Source organism: Callionymus lyra, chromosome 1 (genome assembly GCF_982586985.1).
Source record: "Callionymus lyra chromosome 1, fCalLyr1.hap1.1, whole genome shotgun sequence".
In the NCBI taxonomy this organism is placed as follows: Eukaryota; Metazoa; Chordata; class Actinopteri; order Syngnathiformes; family Callionymidae; genus Callionymus; species Callionymus lyra.
The window spans coordinates 37,163,784-37,181,920 of NC_141818.1; the positions used below are offsets into that span (position 1 = coordinate 37,163,784).

General features: G+C 40.2%; 1 protein-coding gene across 1 annotated transcript; it reads left to right on the forward strand.

The window, feature by feature from the left end:
- The first annotated feature begins 1,508 nt into the window (after positions 1–1,508).
- wdr17 (WD repeat domain 17) lies at positions 1,509–17,967 on the forward strand. Its single transcript, XM_087806209.1, has 32 exons — positions 1,509–1,647; positions 4,785–4,913; positions 4,990–5,173; positions 5,254–5,484; positions 6,412–6,522; positions 6,596–6,736; positions 6,824–6,946; positions 7,021–7,208; positions 7,274–7,442; positions 7,725–7,816; positions 8,026–8,108; positions 8,173–8,259; positions 8,562–8,726; positions 8,800–8,915; positions 9,008–9,094; positions 9,647–9,796; positions 9,870–10,000; positions 10,187–10,312; positions 10,895–11,050; positions 12,313–12,377; positions 12,440–12,572; positions 12,852–12,940; positions 13,052–13,151; positions 13,281–13,420; positions 13,981–14,092; positions 14,179–14,320; positions 14,443–14,545; positions 15,655–15,756; positions 15,831–15,920; positions 16,762–16,829; positions 17,316–17,404; positions 17,465–17,967. Exons 2-32 carry the CDS (start codon positions 4,791–4,793, stop codon positions 17,582–17,584), a joined length of 3,816 nt encoding a protein of 1,271 aa, XP_087662335.1. The 5' UTR covers positions 1,509–1,647; positions 4,785–4,790; the 3' UTR covers positions 17,585–17,967.
- The last annotated feature ends 170 nt before the right edge of the window (positions 17,968–18,137 follow it).

The following is an 18,137-nucleotide window of genomic DNA, read 5'->3' on the forward strand; positions in this document are numbered from 1 at the left end:
GCTGTTTATTGTTTTTGTCAATTTCAGCGCTTTGTGACCCTGGTCTGGAAAGGTACTTTACAAATAACCTTTACTTATTTACTTACTTACTTCTCATCTCTAAGAAAGTCCCCGACCACCCCATGGAAGAAACTCATTTCCGCCGCAACTCTGAGGTTATGATGAAAAAATACATACTATTCAGTTTCAGTTTCAGTTTATTTTAAAGTTCAGTGACAACTTGTACTGGTATTGTTTCCAAATGTTGTCTTGTTATTTTCTTGTAATATTTGCTATGTCCATTGAACTTAGGCTAGTTCGTAATTGTAAACTTTGAGATCCATTTCTGTCACAAAGTGGAATAATCTTGAAGGTATCCTAAAGTAAAACTCCTATAAATTACATTACACAACGATTTTATAACTCTGCACTGCAGTATGACGAGCCTGTTAACTGATGGCTATTGGAATATTCCTTATAAAACGAAGACATTGTTAGACTTAATTTGATACACAAATTCCCCCCACCCCACAAGACGGTTCCATTAACAACATCTTGTATAAACATCATGTTTACCAAATATTGTGTTAAAATATTAATTTAAAAAAATTCAGAGGAATAATTAAAATAAGAGTTTAGTATCGGGTTGATGACAATAGTCACTTAAAACATCAGAACGACCCATTAAGTGACAATGTGTTGTCAAACCAGGTCACATGGCAATATATTGTAAATAAAATGAAAAGATCCGGCTTGTAAACTAGATTTATTAATACATATAAGTAAGTAAGTAAGTAATTTTTATTTATTTACCGCTTTTCCAGACCAGGGTCACAAAGCGCTTAAACAATCAAACAATCAATAAGGTATATACTTCAAGATAAAACACAACAGGAGTTACAGAAAATCAAGTAAAAACCTGAACAAATAAAAAAAAAGGAAATTGTTATATTTACTTTGTGCCTCAACATTAGTGATGATTAATAAATGAAAAAAAAAGAAGAAAAAAACCCCCCACAAAATTTGTGTTTGTATCAGCAAATAGTGCTACTAGAATTAAATAAAAATGTAACGTAAAATGACTGATCAAGACCATCACGAAAATTGTTGCTTTTAAAATTGTGCAGTGGTCAGTACCTGGCATGATAATTGTTCAGGGCGACAAGAACTACAGATCAACATTGCTAGTGTAACAACGATTAGAAAACATCAGGATTTGGTTTTTTTTTTGGCAAAAAATTGGAACCCCAAAGATGGATTCTGTCAATATCGAGCCAACTTTACCCTTTAGTGGTTTATTGCGATCAATTCTGTTAAAATAATAGATTTTTAAAACATCTGATGATAAACAAAAGCAGGTTCATGTTTATATATATATATATATTTTCTCTATTGAGCAGGTATTTTGATTGTGAAAGTGGGTCTGAAGGGTGTGGGCGGAGCTCCGGGCTGCAGCCAGGGGGGGCTCTGAGAGAGAGAGAGGTCTCCCGGACATACATCTCCCCAAAGCCGGTTCACTGCTACTGTAATATTCGGTCATGACGCGCACTCCAAATGTAACGTCGGATGTCTTGACCGTGATCGCGGATGAACAACTTAATTCCAGTGATTCTTCCACCAGGATAACGTTTCTGCTCCAGTGAAGCCTTTGGACGGTTCATCGAAAACGTAAGAAAAATAAACGTTTATTTTTTATTTTTTTCTTCCAGATGGCAACAGCGGATGCAAATGTGTAGCAAGAGATGTTCTCGCTGGTAAAAAAAACATTTAAATGTTTTTATTCTCTGTGATCCACGCCCGCATGACGGAGCAGGTGTGTCGAGGTGGATCTTCAGTACAAGAGACACACGAACACAACTGCGTGTTAAAATGCCAGATGAACTCCTTCTGCACACCGTGGAACTAGAAGCTCCATCTCGAGCGTTAAGACGCATTTAAACGTTGAACGTCCGAGCTGCGATTCTTCGTCGGTTCTCCTCGAGGAGAAGATTTGCGATTTGAATTTTCTCAACGAGGAGAATCACCGACGATTTGCGTCATTTTAAAAGTACCTTCGCATCACATCCATATAGCAACCTATAAAACAATAACAACAACAAGTATATCTTCCAAGCAAATCATTTTTAAATGGTTCTTTTTGAACCCAGACCCAACCAGCTGTACACAGTCATGTATTACCTGTTGCTTCCAACAAATGAATATCTGCAGAGAATATGTTGGTCTTTTAAATAAATAAAAACTCACGTTATTGTCTTGACATTACATTACATACCATGTCCGTGGCGATTCTCCAAAAATAGATGCTGTCCATGGTGCTGAATATATATATATACAGGTATATGTTTTCATTTTAGTAGGTAAACACAACAATGTTTCCTCTTCTTCTTCCTTCTTCTATAGGACTGGTGTGTAAATGCTGAATTATCAGGGACGCCAGATCTAAACTGTGTTTTGAAACACACTAATGAATAGACAAACAATTTCAATACACCAAACCAATATAAACATAAAACATTAGGTTCTATCTCATATAATTAGAGTAGAAACATTTTGTTCAGTCTCAATACTCTTGGACCGATGTTTGTTGTGTCATTTTTCTTTTAGTATTTACCGCTTTATCTGCGAGAGAAAATATTATCAGACGAATAAATGCATTGGACTTGATACACTCTAAATGTAAAAGATTCCAACAACCACCAAGATACGCAGAGCGATGACAGCTAGTGACTCGCAAATGAAGATTCATGAAGCTTCATGAGGCATCGTTTTAAAAGCCCAGCATATGTCACTCTCTGCTGTATCTGCTGTGAATTTGGCTTCAAGCAAGTATTTGAGTGAAATCTCCCATCATCCCAAGCCAACGGCGCCATCTGCTGAGCTGGGAAAATAATGACACTGCTCCTTGAAGCTTCATCGAGACTTCAGGTCCAGGCAACACACAGCCTTACATTATGAAACAGTTTTATTTGAGAGCCCAGGGTTTCTACACCATTGGAATCCCCTGCTGCTGAAAAAGCTTTTACTTGGTTTATCTTTGTTTTTGCACTTTAAAAGTTGACATCAAACCATACACTTGAGAAGCGCCTGTCAGAGCTGCTGTCTCAGCCAATCACGGAGCAGATTAGCCCAAGCTTGTCTTTAATCATCTTATCTTGGTCTGCCTTCAATCTTTCTTCACTGTATGCTCTGCTATGCTCTCTCTTTTCTTGCCCTGGTTTCGCACAGAAACCAAAACTTGTCCTTGAATATTCTCACAAAGGAGCTAAGGACGCTACTTTGATAAGGGAACCAGTGGTAGAAAATGCATGAATAAATATTGAATGTTAGTGTATTGTTTGAGTGACGAGTGTCAACCAAAGATATTGAATCAACATGCAGACTTGTATTTAATCCTGTAAACAAATAAAACTCATTCAGTAACACTTAGATACTTTCAAGGTTATACTTGTGATACTTGATTTGATCGATATCAGACTGTGAATGAGGATGATAAAGTACAAAATGTTTTTTCCCTTTTCTAACATATACCTCCGAGTCTTACTTTTAAATCGATGTGGTCATAAAAGCCACCCTAAAAAAAAGTTAAGAAAAAGATGGTCGCGGTTCCTTTGCTGAATCCACCATCTTTTTTTTTTTTTTTTAGTACTTTTATACTTCATACTTTATTATTCTTAATATATGCTTTATATATGAAGAGTTTATAAGCTTTAATGATACAGTTTCCTTATTCACAAACTAGATGACGCTCTCTGCTCTATAATCTTTGGCTTTGACGGACTAATTAGAAAAAAAAACTACCACATGTTTAAGTGTTAGAAATTAAAACCACAACTTCAAGAAACCTCATCATCCACTGAAGCTTGGTTTTGAAGCATTGTTCTCAAAGAGCCCACTAGATGGCACTAGATTGGCCGTATACTCTTTCGAGACCTGCCACCTAAAGCCAAAAACATCATCAATGGAGCTCAGAAAATGATGCTACATGAAGATTCATCAGTCCTTCTGCTAGATACAGTCATGGACCTAAGTAATGACATGCCCAGAACTTTTTCAGAATATGCAGCATTTCTCCCAGATATACACAATTTTCTTTAACTGCATTGGGACAACACAAAAAAGCAAAAATAATCGTCATTTTACACAAAACGCCAAAGATAGACTGGACAAAAGCATTGGCACCCTGTTAAAACTGTGGGTAAATGATTTTAATTATAGCATGTGATCTTCATTTAAACCTTTCCTCTAATGTAGGGCCTAGTGTCAGAGAGCTGAGTCTGTTGCAGAGCAGGTAATGGAGGTTCCAGCAGGACAAAAAAACAAACAAACAAACCCCAAAGCACCAAAAAATGGTTGGATCGAAATCCCATAGAGCAGCTATGGAAAGATCTCCTATTTGCTATTGCGAGAAGGCAAAAGAAGAACGGTCCAAATTTCTAGTTGAGAGGTGTAGGAAACCTGTTGATGGTTATAGGAAGTGATTGGTATTTGTTATTTTCTCCAAATGGTGTGAAACTCAATATTGAGATAAGGGGGGACCAATGTTTTTGTCCGACCCAACCTTTGACTTTTGTGTAAAATGATGTAAGATTTGGCTTTTTTTTTTGTTGCTCTTCTGCTTTTTGCCCAATGTACTTAGAGGAAACTGTCTACCAAAACATGCATGTTCTGTTATACTGGGACGAGTTTCGTCCATGACTGTAATAGAAAAATCCTTCTTGACTAATCACTAGAGCAGATTGAATGGAATGAAATCAGCAACAAAGTCGTTATCACGGATACAACAACGTATGATTGTGTGTTCCTAGGAGACGATGGCGAAAGTGAAGCAGGTCGGTTTGTTGGCGGCTGGATGTCAACCATGGAACAAAGACGTGTGCGCTGCAAGTGGAGACCGTTTCGCCTACTGTGCTACTCTGGCCATTTATATCTACCAGGTAAACTCTACTCATATTCTTGTAAGAGCTGCTTGATCCAGTCATCTCTGATGAAATATGTGTTCTTCCTTTGCAGCTTGATCGGCAGTACAATGAGTTCAAGTTGCGCTCCATCATGTCCGAACACAAGAAGACCATCACGGCGATCAGCTGGTGCAGAGACAACCCGGATCTGTTCGCTTCGGCCTCCGCCGACAACCTGCTGATCGTGTGGAACGTCGCAGAGCAGAAGGCGGTCGCCAGGCTGGACAACACGAAAGGTGTGAGGACGACGAGCTGCAGCGTGGTGTGTTGATTCGATGAAAGTGTCTGATTCACACACGAGTCTTTTTTTCCCCAGGAGTCCCTGCATCAATCAGCTGGTGTTGGAACTCAGCTGAAGGGCTAGCATTTGTTTCCCAGCATGGTCCCCTCTATATTTGGGCTTATGGGTGTCCAGAACCCGGAGTCACGGTGCATAAAGAGGCCCACTCTTTCCTCTCAGATATCTGCCTCTTCAGGTGGCATCCTACCAAGAAGGCCAAGCTGGTATTTGGACACACAGATGGAAGTTTATCTATTTTTCAACCAGGTAAGTCAGTCCATCACAAAAGCACCTGAATGAAAGAATCAGATTTTTCCATCGCTAAATACATTTTGTTTCGAGCACCAATGCTAGTAAAAGGTCAACCCAAGTGTCTCTTAAATGGATCTTGGACCTCTATTGTACAGAACTCTCTTTTAATTGAAATATTTACATTAAAATGTGCTTAAGCCCCGCCCACTGAAAACACTCTTTTTTTTCTGGAAAGAAAATCTTAACCACACCCACTCTTCTGTGATTGGTCAGGCATCGAGGTTTGTCACTGCCCATCATCAATTCCGGAAAGGATATTAAGTGTAAAATATATCTTGGTAACACTTTAGAATGAACATCATCATATTGACCCTCATATAGTATTGACTATAGTATCTTCTTCCCTTAATAGCATGATCATTAGTACTTCAGTCTGAACTACAATTGCTGGTTATTTACAGGAAATGAAGAAGTTATTTAAGATAATCTTTGTTTAAAACTAGCTTCTCTCTATTTACCCCTTATAAAAGGTAAGTACCATTACACTTACAGTCTTTTCTTCAAGTAGTAAAAGCAGCCCAATTACCGTACACATTCACGTTCTTATGTTTGAGTGGTTAGGATGCTATTATTACTGGTATAATAATTTTCCCTTTAAAGGAGAACGTATTATGAACAGGGATTTTTTTTTCTCTCTTGGTACTTATATCTAATAAGAGGTAAAAATAGAGGTTAGTTTTCATCAAAGTTAGTCTTTAATCACATCTTTATTTCCTGTTAATAATCAGTATTTAAGATGTTGTTCAGCGTGAACTCCTTCATATCCCGCTGTCAAGGGTGTTAATACACATATGATGTTAATACACACCCATAACCTAGTACTATGAGAGTAAACTTACTCATATGCTATCAGTGCGCTGAATGAAACCCTCTTCTTCACAGGTTGTAAGGGTCAGAAACACGTCCTGCGACCAGAGTCTCTCGAGGGCACAGATGAGGAGGACCCCATCAGTGCTTTGGAGTGGGACCTCCTGTCCACAGACTACCTGCTAGGTTAGGACTTCCTCATCATGGCACTTGTTTTCACTGACAAATAATCCATCTGCTTTTATTTTCTTTCTCCTAGTGGCCAACTTACACAATGGGATCCGGTTGGTCGACAGTGAGGCCCTGGTTTGTATCACAACCTTCTGCTTCCCCTCGGCTGCTGCCTCAGTCCAGTGTCTGGCGTGGGTCCCGTCAGCCCCCGGAATGTTCATCACAGGAGGTAAGATTCCACGATGAGGTGATGATTTTCCACTTTTCAACTTCGTCAGTAATGGTTTAAAGGTTAACGTTTAAACGTTTCCCGCAGACTCGCAATTGGGAGTGTTGAGGATATGGAACGTGTCCCGATCGACTCCTTTGGATAGTTTTAAAGTGAAGAAAACTGGATTCCACGCTCTTCATGTCCTTAACTCGCCGCCTAAAACAAGAGGTTGGATTGAGAAACTGATCAATATCCTCAGTTCAGAATCAACCATCAAGTCAGCCGGTTGTTTGGTTCTGCAGCTTCCAGGTCAAGTTCTCCGACTGGCAGTCAATACACAAGTTCCACCAGCGAAGCGGTTCCTCCCCCCACGTTCTCAGAGAACCGCTCCTTCTCCCTTCCTCCGGGACGTGCCGTGTGCTGCTTCATGGATGGAGGCGTGGGACTCTACGACATGGGCTCCAAGAAGTGGGACTTCCTCCGGGATATGGTATTCCCAGTCATGGATTCTACTCAAATTTACAAATGATTTCACCTTCCCCCCATGGTTTCCAGGGTCACGTTGAGACGATCTTTGACTGCAAGTTCAAGCCTGATGACCCAAACCTGTTGGCCACAGCTAGTTTTGATGGAACCATTAAAATCTGGGACACCAACACACTCACCGCCGTGAACACGTCGCCCGGCAATGAAGGAGTGGTTTATTCCCTGTCGTGGGCTCCAGGTAAATCTAAGTCAGTGTGTAATGGCAGCCATGGTGAAGGGATTTTAAGATTCTGAACTGCGTCTCTTCCAGAGAATAGTGAAGTGTTGATGAAGTTGTCATTAGTTGCAATTACTTTACAGGCTGAGGCGACAACACACAATTTAATACAAAAACACAGTGTAATACAACAACTGTCCAGCAGATGGTGTGACAGTGAAGCTTGAAGCATGAAGCGTCATCGACCCATCACTAGTTTTTGTAAGGTACTAGTTTGTTAACATTTGTCCTGTTTGTGTTTAGGAAACCTCAACTGCATTGCGGGGGCTACTTCCTGTAATGGAGCTTTCATCTGGGACGTCGCGAAAGGAAGGATCATAACTCGCTTCAATGAGGTGTTTAGTTTTATGTGTGAGATTTATTGTTGCAAGAATTGACCACAAAAGTGCGTAGCATCAGATTATTGACATACATAAAACAACCACCTTAATTAAAATACACACAGCAACATGTATGGTACATTAACATATACAAATGATGTGATGCGAGAGTCGAAAGGTTTTAATTTCTACTGAAAAATAGACGTGTGTACTTTCTCCTGCAGCATGGTAAACATGGAATTTTCTGTATATCCTGGAGCCACAAAGACTCCAAAAGAATTGCTACGTGTGGTGGAGATGGCTTCTGGTGAGTCCACATGGGTTTAAGTGAATTTCCTTCTCCTCAACTGCATTTCTTTTTTTTCCCCCAGCATCATCCGCACCATTGACGGTAAAATCCTGCAGAAGTACAGGCATCCAGCAGCAGTTTTCGGTTGCGACTGGAGCCAGAACAACAAGTTTAGACACGTCTTTATAACAATCTTTTTATCGCCTACGCGATGCTCTGATGAAGCTTCATGAAGCATCACTTTACGAGCTCAGTAGATGATGTCATTGGCTTCAAAATAAGAGGGTTTCATTAAAACTGTTGCTAGATTATAAGCGCTAAGAGTGCCATTTAGTAGGTTCTGAAAATGATGTCAACGCTTCATGAAGCTTCACGACTGATCGATGGGTGATACACGTTAGATATTAAGTGTCATTATTTAATGTTGTTGTAATCTGGACAGGAAACCTAAGTTCCCATCTCACCTCACAGAGACATGATTGCAACAGGCTGTGAAGACAAAAACGTCCGCGTGTACTACCTGGCAACAAGCTCCGAGCAGCCCCTGAAGGTCTTCAAGGGTCACCTGGCTAAAGTGTTCCATGTCCGCTGGTCTCCACTCAGAGAGGGAATCCTATGCTCGGGATCCGACGACGGGTGAGATGAGACAAGGATTGATAATAATAATGGAATAAATGATACGATCGTAGCCCACTGTCCTCTTCTTCAGGACTGTGCGGATCTGGGACTACACACAAGACACGTGTATCAACGTGTTGAGCGGTCATACAGGTCCGGTCCGAGGGCTGATGTGGAACACTGAGGTTCCTTACCTTCTTATATCAGGTCTCAAATCTTTATTATCAGGCTCCTACAATAAACCTTGCAACCAAAGTTGTACATGTTTTAAACCGGCTGTGACGCTTGCGTCTCTCAAGGTTCCTGGGATTATACAATCAGAGTTTGGGACACAAGAGATGGTTCGTGTCTGGACAAGGTCTTTGATCATGGAGCTGATGTTTACGGTAAGAAAACAATTTCGTACAACAAATCAGACAATCAAACTGATAGTTATGGGCTGATGAAGCTTCATGAAGCAGTTACCGTCATAGCGGAGCGGTTCCAGTTGACAGAGCCGTTCAGTGAGCGTGTTCAGGAACCATCAGTAGGATCTGATCCACAGACCTCAGAGCCCGAGGTGGGGTGTAAGGCTGGATCAAATCACTGATGGAAGGTCTGACCATGAATAGATCTGAAAGTAAGAACCAGAATTTTAAAATTGATCCTGAAAGAAACTGGCAGCCAGTGAAGAGTTTTAAGGATCGGGGAAATGTGAGTTCTTCTACTAGAGCTGGTCAGCTCCTTCTTATTCAGACACGAAAATAAACTGTTAAAATATTCTAAACGAGAAGACACAAACGCATAATAGGCTGCTGAAGCATCGACCATATTGTCACAGCCCACGAGATTGAACCATTGGCTGTATCATCTTTGGCTTTAAATAACTATTGTTAGAAACCTTTTATGTTCAAGTGTCTGGGGGTGTATTCGTGAGCAGCTCGCTCTTTGTCTTTTAGGTTTAACATGTCACCAGAGTCGACCCTTCACTATGGCAAGCTGCAGCAGAGACAGCACCGTCCGACTGTGGTCTCTGACTCCCCTCATCTCCCCTCTGCTGCTCAACATCCTCACCAACCAGCCCTGGGAGAGAATCCTCGGGAACACCGGTGAGCAATACTGAACTCTGAAACCGCACTTTTCTCTCCCACGGTCATGTTGTTCACCCTGTTCTCTCCTCAGACATCGCCATGGCGCCGGGCTCCCCGACGCTGCTCTGCGGTAAAGTGTCCAGAGATATCAAACAAGAGCTGGACAAACTCAGCTCGGATGTCACAGCCAAGAAGCTGCGCTGGTTCACTGAATGCTTTATGGTAAATGAATATATCTAGTCACAGATACATCATTGTCTTATGTATAAACTAGCTAGGTTTTTGGGGTTCTTTTTAAGACACTAAATCAGTCAAACTATACATATTTAATTTTCATTTTTTATCTGTGTGTAATACTCTCTGGGAAAGCGTTTGATCTGAGTAGAATCTTTTCTGCTGATTTTCCAGCATCCGGGAGGAAGCAGTAACCTGTGCGACCTGGTGTCTGTCATCAACGGTCAGGATGATTCGCTGCTGCCGAGCAGCTACAGCAGAGGAGTGATGCACAAGAAACACCTGCTCAAGTTTAAAACAGTGAGATTTGAACCTCTTTATATTATTTTTTAAGGAGATTACACCATGAGTTTATATCCTCCCACACCTCTGGCAATAAACGGCCTGTTAAATCTAGTTATAATATTTAACATTTTATTGTCATGATGAATCTTTTTAATCTAAAATAACTGTAAACAATGGTCATTCATTACAACTGTATGTAATGGGGCTCCTTCAGAAGTACGTTAGTAAGTAATAGTTATTTGTAAAGCGTCTATCTAGAACATCACAAAGCGTTTGTACAATTAAAAGCAACACATAAATAAAAATGCCAACGGAAAAGCTCCAATGCAGAGTTTTAAGGATCAGGGAAATGTGAGTTCTTCCACTAGAGCGGCTCAGAATTCTTGATGCAGAGTTTTGTATCAACTGCAGGCGAGACAGCTCCTTTTTGTTTAAACACAAAAATTAACTGTTACAATAGTCAAAACGAGGAGACACAAACGCATGGAATCGACAACCCCATGCTAAAGTCAGACGACTAGTTTGACACATGATGTGTTATTATACTATATATAAGTTTCACAACTAAGACGACAGTAATGACCTATTTTCTTGCAGTCTGAGGCGCAGGAGCTCACCATAGTCAAGATGTCTAAATTTGGCGGCGGCATCGGAGCACCGAGTAAAGAGGAGCGACTTCAGGAAGCCGCAGACATACACCTGAGACTGGGACAGATCCAGAGATACTGTGAATTAATGGTGGAGCTCGGACAGGTGAGATTCAAGTTTGCCACTGTAAGTCGTGGTCGTATCATGAACTGATTATAAAATAAACGAAAGGATTTCATGTTCAAGCAACAGGGAGAGAATACAGGCAACAGGGAAAGAATACAAGCAACAGGGAGGGAATACAAGCAACAGGGAGAGAATACTACCAACAGGGAGAGAATACAAGCAACAGGGAGAGAATACTACCAACAGGGGGAGAATACAAGCAACAGGGGTAGAAACCAAGCAACAGGGAAAGATGACAAGCAACAGGGAGAGAATACAAGAAACTGGTAAAGATTATAAGCAACGGGGAGATAATACAAGCAACAGGGAGAGAATACAAGCATAAGGGAGAGAATACAAACAACAGGGAGAGAATAAAAGCAACAGGTAGACATTACAAGCAACAGGGAGAGAATACAAGCAACAGGGAGAGATAACAGGCAACAGGGAGAGAATACAAGCAACAGGGAGATAATACAAGCAACAGGGAGAGAACACAAGCAACAGGGTACAGGCAACAGGGAGATAATACAAGCAACAGGGAGAGAATACAAGCAACAAGGAGAGAATACAATCAACAAGGAGAGAATACAAGCAACAGGGAGAGATTACAATCAACAAGGAGACAATACAAGCAACAGGGAGAGAACACAAGCAACAGGGTACAGGCAACAGGGAGATAATACAAGCAACAGGGAGAGAATACAAGCAACAAGGAGAGAATACAAGCAACAGGGAGAGATTACAATCAACAAGGAGACAATACAAGCAACAGGGAGAGAACACAAGCAACAGGGTACAGGCAACAGGGAGATAATACAAGCAACAGGGAGAGAATACAAGCAACAAGGAGAGAATACAATCAACAAGGAGAGAATACAAGCAACAGGGAGAGAATACAAGCAACAGGGAGAAAATAAAAGCAACAGGGAGAGAATACAAGCAACAGGGAGAGAATAAAAGCAACAGGGAGAGAATACAAGCAACAGGGAGAGAATACAAGCAACAAGGAGAGAATACAATCAACAAGGAGAGAATACAAGCAACAGGGAGAGAATACAAGCAACAGGGAGAGAATAAAAGCAACAGGGAGAGAATACAAAGGTAATGAAAGAACAAGAAACATAGGATCGACGTCCAACTAAGACTCTTATGAAACTGGTGTTGACTGCTGATTGATTCCAACTGGCTCAGTATTAAGAATCCAAATGGTTCTCAACGACAGTACTGCAGCGATAACTCAGTGTTTACCTGTCTTCCAGTGGGAGAAAGCCTTATCCGTGGCCCCTGGAGTTTCCATGAAGTACTGGAAGAAACTCATGCAGAGGTTCGTTGCTTCACAAACACACATGATATGAATCTATTTCCCTCAAATTCTTCCTGTTTCAGGCGAGCCGACCAGTTGATGGCGGAGGACAACGACGACGCTATTCCATACTACATCGCTACTGGAGAGATCGATAAGCTGGTGTCGTTCTTCACAGGCAAAGGACAACTACTGGAGGCCTTACTCATTGCTCAGGTACTGGACTGATGAGACAGACTTGTCAGGAAAACTGTCATCGTGGGAAATGTTAAGGAATTAAGGGTGTCATTGATGAAGCAATGTTCTATGCAGATGTTAAAAACAGTGAGAGGTTTCATTGAAATAGCTGCACAAAGTTTAAGATTATACTTCCTGAAAATTAGGGCAATGCTTGGTCACAAGTTTCTTAGGTTTGACTCAAATCCTCAAACAGTTTGAGGATGATAAAATATAAAACAATAGATCAAATAAATAATTGTTGTTTCTTTATTCCAGGGAGCATGTGAAGGAAACATCCGCTCGCCTTCCAGCTTCCCTGCCAACCACACCTTCAACGACGAAGACAACCGACTACAGTACCAGAGGTAACACGTTCATTCATGTATTCATATTCAGCCGTTTATCAAAGATACCATTTTTCTGAACACGCCTTTGATTCTATGAGGAGTTGACAAGCCTGTGTCTGTCGTCTTCAGTCTTCTTCACCATGTAAGCAGAGAACTGTCGGAGTGGTACTTCCAAGATGGCTGCTCCATCTTGGCAGCGTGCTGTCATCTCGCAGTGGATGATGTTCAGGTTGGTCCACTTTCTCAATGGCGTTTATTTAACTGCATCGGTAAGCATGTTTTATAAATTGTAAATCAAAATATTACTGGTCAAGTGATGTTTTTACACAAACAATTTGAATGAAAATGTCTGCTCCAGTTAGCCATGTCCAGTCTGATCCGAGGGAACGAGTTGGAGCTCGCAACATGCGTTGGTCTCGTCCTCGGAGAACCAGTCAGTGACATCACTGCTTACTGCGTTCAACTCCTGGCCAGGAAATACATGGCTGCGCCTACATGGTAACTTACCTGCCCTTTCACTTTTTACCTCACGGAAAATTAAGAATATATTGTGACTGATCTGGAGGCAATGGAGGTCTTTGTTATTTTTCTTTGATCTATATTCTTTATCTTTAGACTTAGATGGTATCATCATTGCTGTATTTGCTGTGGCTATTGGAAAAAACAATTTCCCGAAAGGAGACCTCCCGAGGGATCAATAAAGTTCTACCTTACCTTACCTTACCTTAATAGTATTTATAAAAAAGTAAAGGTGTAAAAACGTTTTTAAATTCACTTCTACTCACTGTAGTAATGAGCTGATGAAGATTCATAAAGTTTTTATTTTCAGGGCCCAATAGATGGCATTTATGGCCTCATAGTATTTGGCTTCAAGCAACTAATAAGGACTATGATTTATGACGCTTCATCAAATAACACCTACCATTGAAACAATACAGAAATTATATATATTCTTTAAACCACAAGTGACTTTTTAAACAATATAAATGACCCTGTTTATCTGGAGTTAGGGAAGGTAAAGCAAGTGCATTGATCTGTTCATTGATGATATATTTTAGGAATCTTTCTGCTGATCTTCTGGGAATGATTCCTAACAACCATATTTTACTGGCCAAACTGTGTGCATTCTACCCTGGAAGTTCTTCAGAAATCAACCTCTTCCATGAGAAGGTGAGAGATTGAACTCATGTTAATAAACTCATCCATTATCTTTGTTGCTCAGTGTTTTTTTTTGTTGTTGCTTTTTCTCACCCAAGTGCGGCCTCCCTCTGCTCGAGGAGTGTCCGGCTCTGGCAGAAGAAGCTTCGTCCGAAGGTGATATTTTCACAGCGCTTAAATTCTATCTTCTGAGTCCAGAACCGGAACAAGCTCTTCAGACAGGACTAGAGCATGTCAAAGGTACTGATGCTGCACCTGGGCTTCTGTGCATCAATTGAAATAAAATACACATATTGCATTAACTAATGCAGACAATGTTAATTTGTGTCATACTCTTTACTTACTATTTACTTCTTTCCCAGAACAGATGAGGAAACCTGACTGGAAAATCGATGACGTTCTCCCAATCTTGGACCTGATGAGCTACATCAGAACTGACCGTCTGGTCATGGCCAAGATGACAAAGTAAGACGCTCTTTCACTACTTAAAGTCATAGTTCGCCCAAAAATGTAACTTCACTTATTTTTCTCACCCAATTGCCGACTATGGGTTGGGATTTTTTTTTTTCAAGAGTAATCTGTTCCTTTATAGACAAAAATGTTTGTTCATTTTAATGAAGCAACTGGAGCTCAGTCGTCTTCGTTTTCATCCTCGTCCAAAAACACACTTAAAAACATACAAACACCACCATCCTGCATTGAAGGAAATCTACCAGAAATTATGTAAAAAAAAAAGAAAAAAGGATTTTAAGTTCGTTTTTAGGTGATGCTTCTAGGCTAGCCAACAGGCTAGCTGCTAGGCCAACATTCTAAACTGAGAGAGAGTACTTTGGGCCACTGGCTCTACTGTCTTGCTCGCTAAAATACAGACTTTTTAGTAGAATCTTATTTTAATAAATATTTTAATAATTTTAATAAAAGATGGATGTTATAGACGAGCGGTATGGAGATATTTGGATATTTTGAAGTGTTGTTAAGAAGTAGATGAAGACGACCATAACTGAGCTCCAGTCGCTACATGAAAATGAACATACATTTTTGTTTATAACTCTAAAAAGGAACAGATTACTCTAACAATAAATCCCAATCCTAAATCGACATGAAGGTGAGTAGAAAATGAGGGGGATTAGAATTTTGGGTGAACATCATTTTAAGGGTTCTCACTGGGCCTTTTAAAGCATGTATTTTAACTGTGTATTGTGTTTGATTCTTAAGCGATTTGTGACCCTGGTCTGAGAAAGGCGCTTTACAAATAAAAATGGTTTACTTACCTACTGTAATATTAAAAATCTCATCATTTTCAGATCCCACTAGATGGCACTATTATAATATTTGTCTTTGAGCTACTATTTGAATAAAACCACCCATCATTTTAAAGTCAACAGCGCCCTCTACTGAGCTCTGAAAATACTCACTTAATTGTGAAAAATAATGATACTGATTGTGTTTCTGTTTTTAAATGCCAAATGCATAAACTGTAGACAACTAAAATGATTAGCTGAAATGAACAACATGGTAAAAATGCATCTACATTCAAACAAGATGTCGCTTTTTTGTTCTGTGTATTTGTACAGAGCACGGAGCGAGTTACTGATCTTGTGTGGTTACATTGGAGGACTTCTGGCCATCAGACGCCAGTACAGTGGAATCATCCCAGCACTTTATGAATATACTGGGTAAGGTGGACACAAGCAGGCACGATGTTACACATTTTTTTTGCAGTCACCATAGTTTTCAATGTGTATTCTAGTCAGCTGTTGAAGAGAAGAGAAGCAAGTGTTCCTCTGAAGATAGAGCAACTGTCCACGGAACTGAACGCTTGGAGATCCTGCAGCAGCAAGTAAGTGACAGAACATACGCAGAAACTAGTGATGGGTTGATGAGGTTTCTTGGTACTGTATTGTAAAGGTATGAAAGAATATAGTAACACTAATATATTTTAGATTTTTTCATCATGATACTGTATCGATATTGAAAATATATATATATCTTTTTAATTATTAATTACTGTTTACATAGTTTGTGTAGTATATACTTAAATTAAATGGGTGTAAAATTTTGATAAAATAAATGTACGCAAATGTTCAGGGTATTTGTCCGTTCAATAGTTCCAAGGAAAATCTGGCCGCTCGATTACATCCAATAAATGCCGGCAGTGACTGAGGACGAGCGGATACAGTTGACTTAAGTAGATTTTAAAGCTGATTTTTTCAAAACAGAAACTAGTTCCGACGTCGTCAAGAGTCATGTGGTCTGTAATTTCTGCAACACCAGAGTCAAGTCCTCGATAATACTACACATATACACTTGTTCTTACAGTATCACAACACACCATATCTTTGCCCCTGTTTTGGCCTTTAAAATGAGGACACTGTACATAATACCACAACAGATGTATTATGAACCCTCATGAATTCATGCTGAGGTTTTATTTGGTGGTCTCTGAAAATGAGGACAAGGCTTCGTGCAGCTTGATTTTCTTCCGCTGATGGGGATCTAATTTCATTATACTGTGTATAATGACAAATAAAGGCATTCTATTATATTCTATTACGATGGGTCCCGATTATTTGTAGAGTTCGGCAGAGGACACCCTGAACCCTAAATGACGCGTGAAGAGGCAGCAGGAGGCGGCATGTAATGTTATGATATCATCATCTTCAACAAGTCTGTCTCCACAGTCCTCCACCTGAGAGTCAGAGAGAAGAGTTCAACTGCCTGGAGAGAAGAATACAAACAACAACCTCTGGTAAGAACATTGGATCTGATACAGAATCACAGTGTCACTCACGCATAAAAGATTAATGGTCCGAATTTCAAAAAGGCTCTTTAATGATGAGTCAGATTACTGGCTCAAACAATAATGTAGACAGGATGTAACAACAAACATCTGAACAGGAAGAAAAAAAAGCTTTCTTTCAATAAGATTAACTAAATAAAAAGAGTTAATGTTCCAACTCTTTATTTTTCTTCTACTGTGATGTTGCTGCAGTGACAACTGTCCCCACTATAATGATAATTGTAATGTTTTTATTGCAGAAAGTGATGTATTGTCTTTAATAATTAAACAGCATTTTAAAGATTTTAAATTGAGTGTCAGTGTAAATTACGGACTGATTAAACTTTTATAAACTCAGTAGATGGCTTAGAAATGATGGGAGGTTCCATTGAAACAGTTGCCTGAGGCCCACAGTGCCCTCTAGCGGACTAATATCCAACATCCTCTTTGCCTCAGTCATCACTGGTGCCGATTACGTGACTGGGTCCAATTTGCCGAGCCACTCAGAAGTCCAGCTGTCCTGTTTCACTGGACACAGAATCCAGGTGTGTAAGTTGTACCTCTGGTTCACATGAATACTCACTGACGCCTCTGCTCCTCTCCAGGGTCCCGTCTTTCTGCTGGAGGACGGTAAGTCCGCCATCTCGTTGAACGATGCCCTCATGTGGGCCAAGGTCAATCCCTTCTCTCCACTTGGGACCGGAGTCAGAATTAATCCCTTCTAGAACATAGAGCCTGTTAGCGTGACAGGAAGAGGTCCCGAAACATGCAGGTAAAAAAAACAGAGTGATTGTAATAGCATCAAAGATTCTTCTGTTGGTTTCATTCTGTACGACAAGATGTTAGAGTCAAACCTCGGCGTGATTTCTCATCAAACAAACTCTTATTTTATTTCATCACCTTTGATGATGATAGTTCAATAATTAGGAAAATATTCATATTTATTCATCCCGTTATTTAAAGGTCTAACATGTTGATGTAAGTGTGTTTCAAATAGATGTCGGACTCTATTGTATCATCAGTGACTGTTTGTACAAAACTCTCTTTTCATTGAAATATTTACATTAGAAAATGTACTTAAGCCCCGCCCACTGAAAACACATTTTTCTGGATAATAAATCTTGTTTACCATAACCACGCCCAGTCTGCTGTGATTGGTCAAACATCGAGGTTTTGTCACTGCACCTCGCCGATCCAGGAAGTGTCCACCTCCAAGAGACTCGTTGTGGAAAGGAGTGAAGCCATTATTACGTCATAATAGACTTCAGGCTCGTAACC

Coding starts and splice junctions, on each gene's coding strand:
- wdr17 (XM_087806209.1), top strand. CDS start 4,791: ATGGCGAAAGTGAAGCAGGTCGGTTTGTTGGCGGCTGGATGTCAACCA. Junction 5,174..5,253: donor CAGGCTGGACAACACGAAAG/GTGTGAGGACGA, acceptor TTTTTTCCCCAG/GAGTCCCTGCATCAATCAGC. Junction 15,921..16,761: donor TGGAGATCCTGCAGCAGCAA/GTAAGTGACAGA, acceptor CTGTCTCCACAG/TCCTCCACCTGAGAGTCAGA.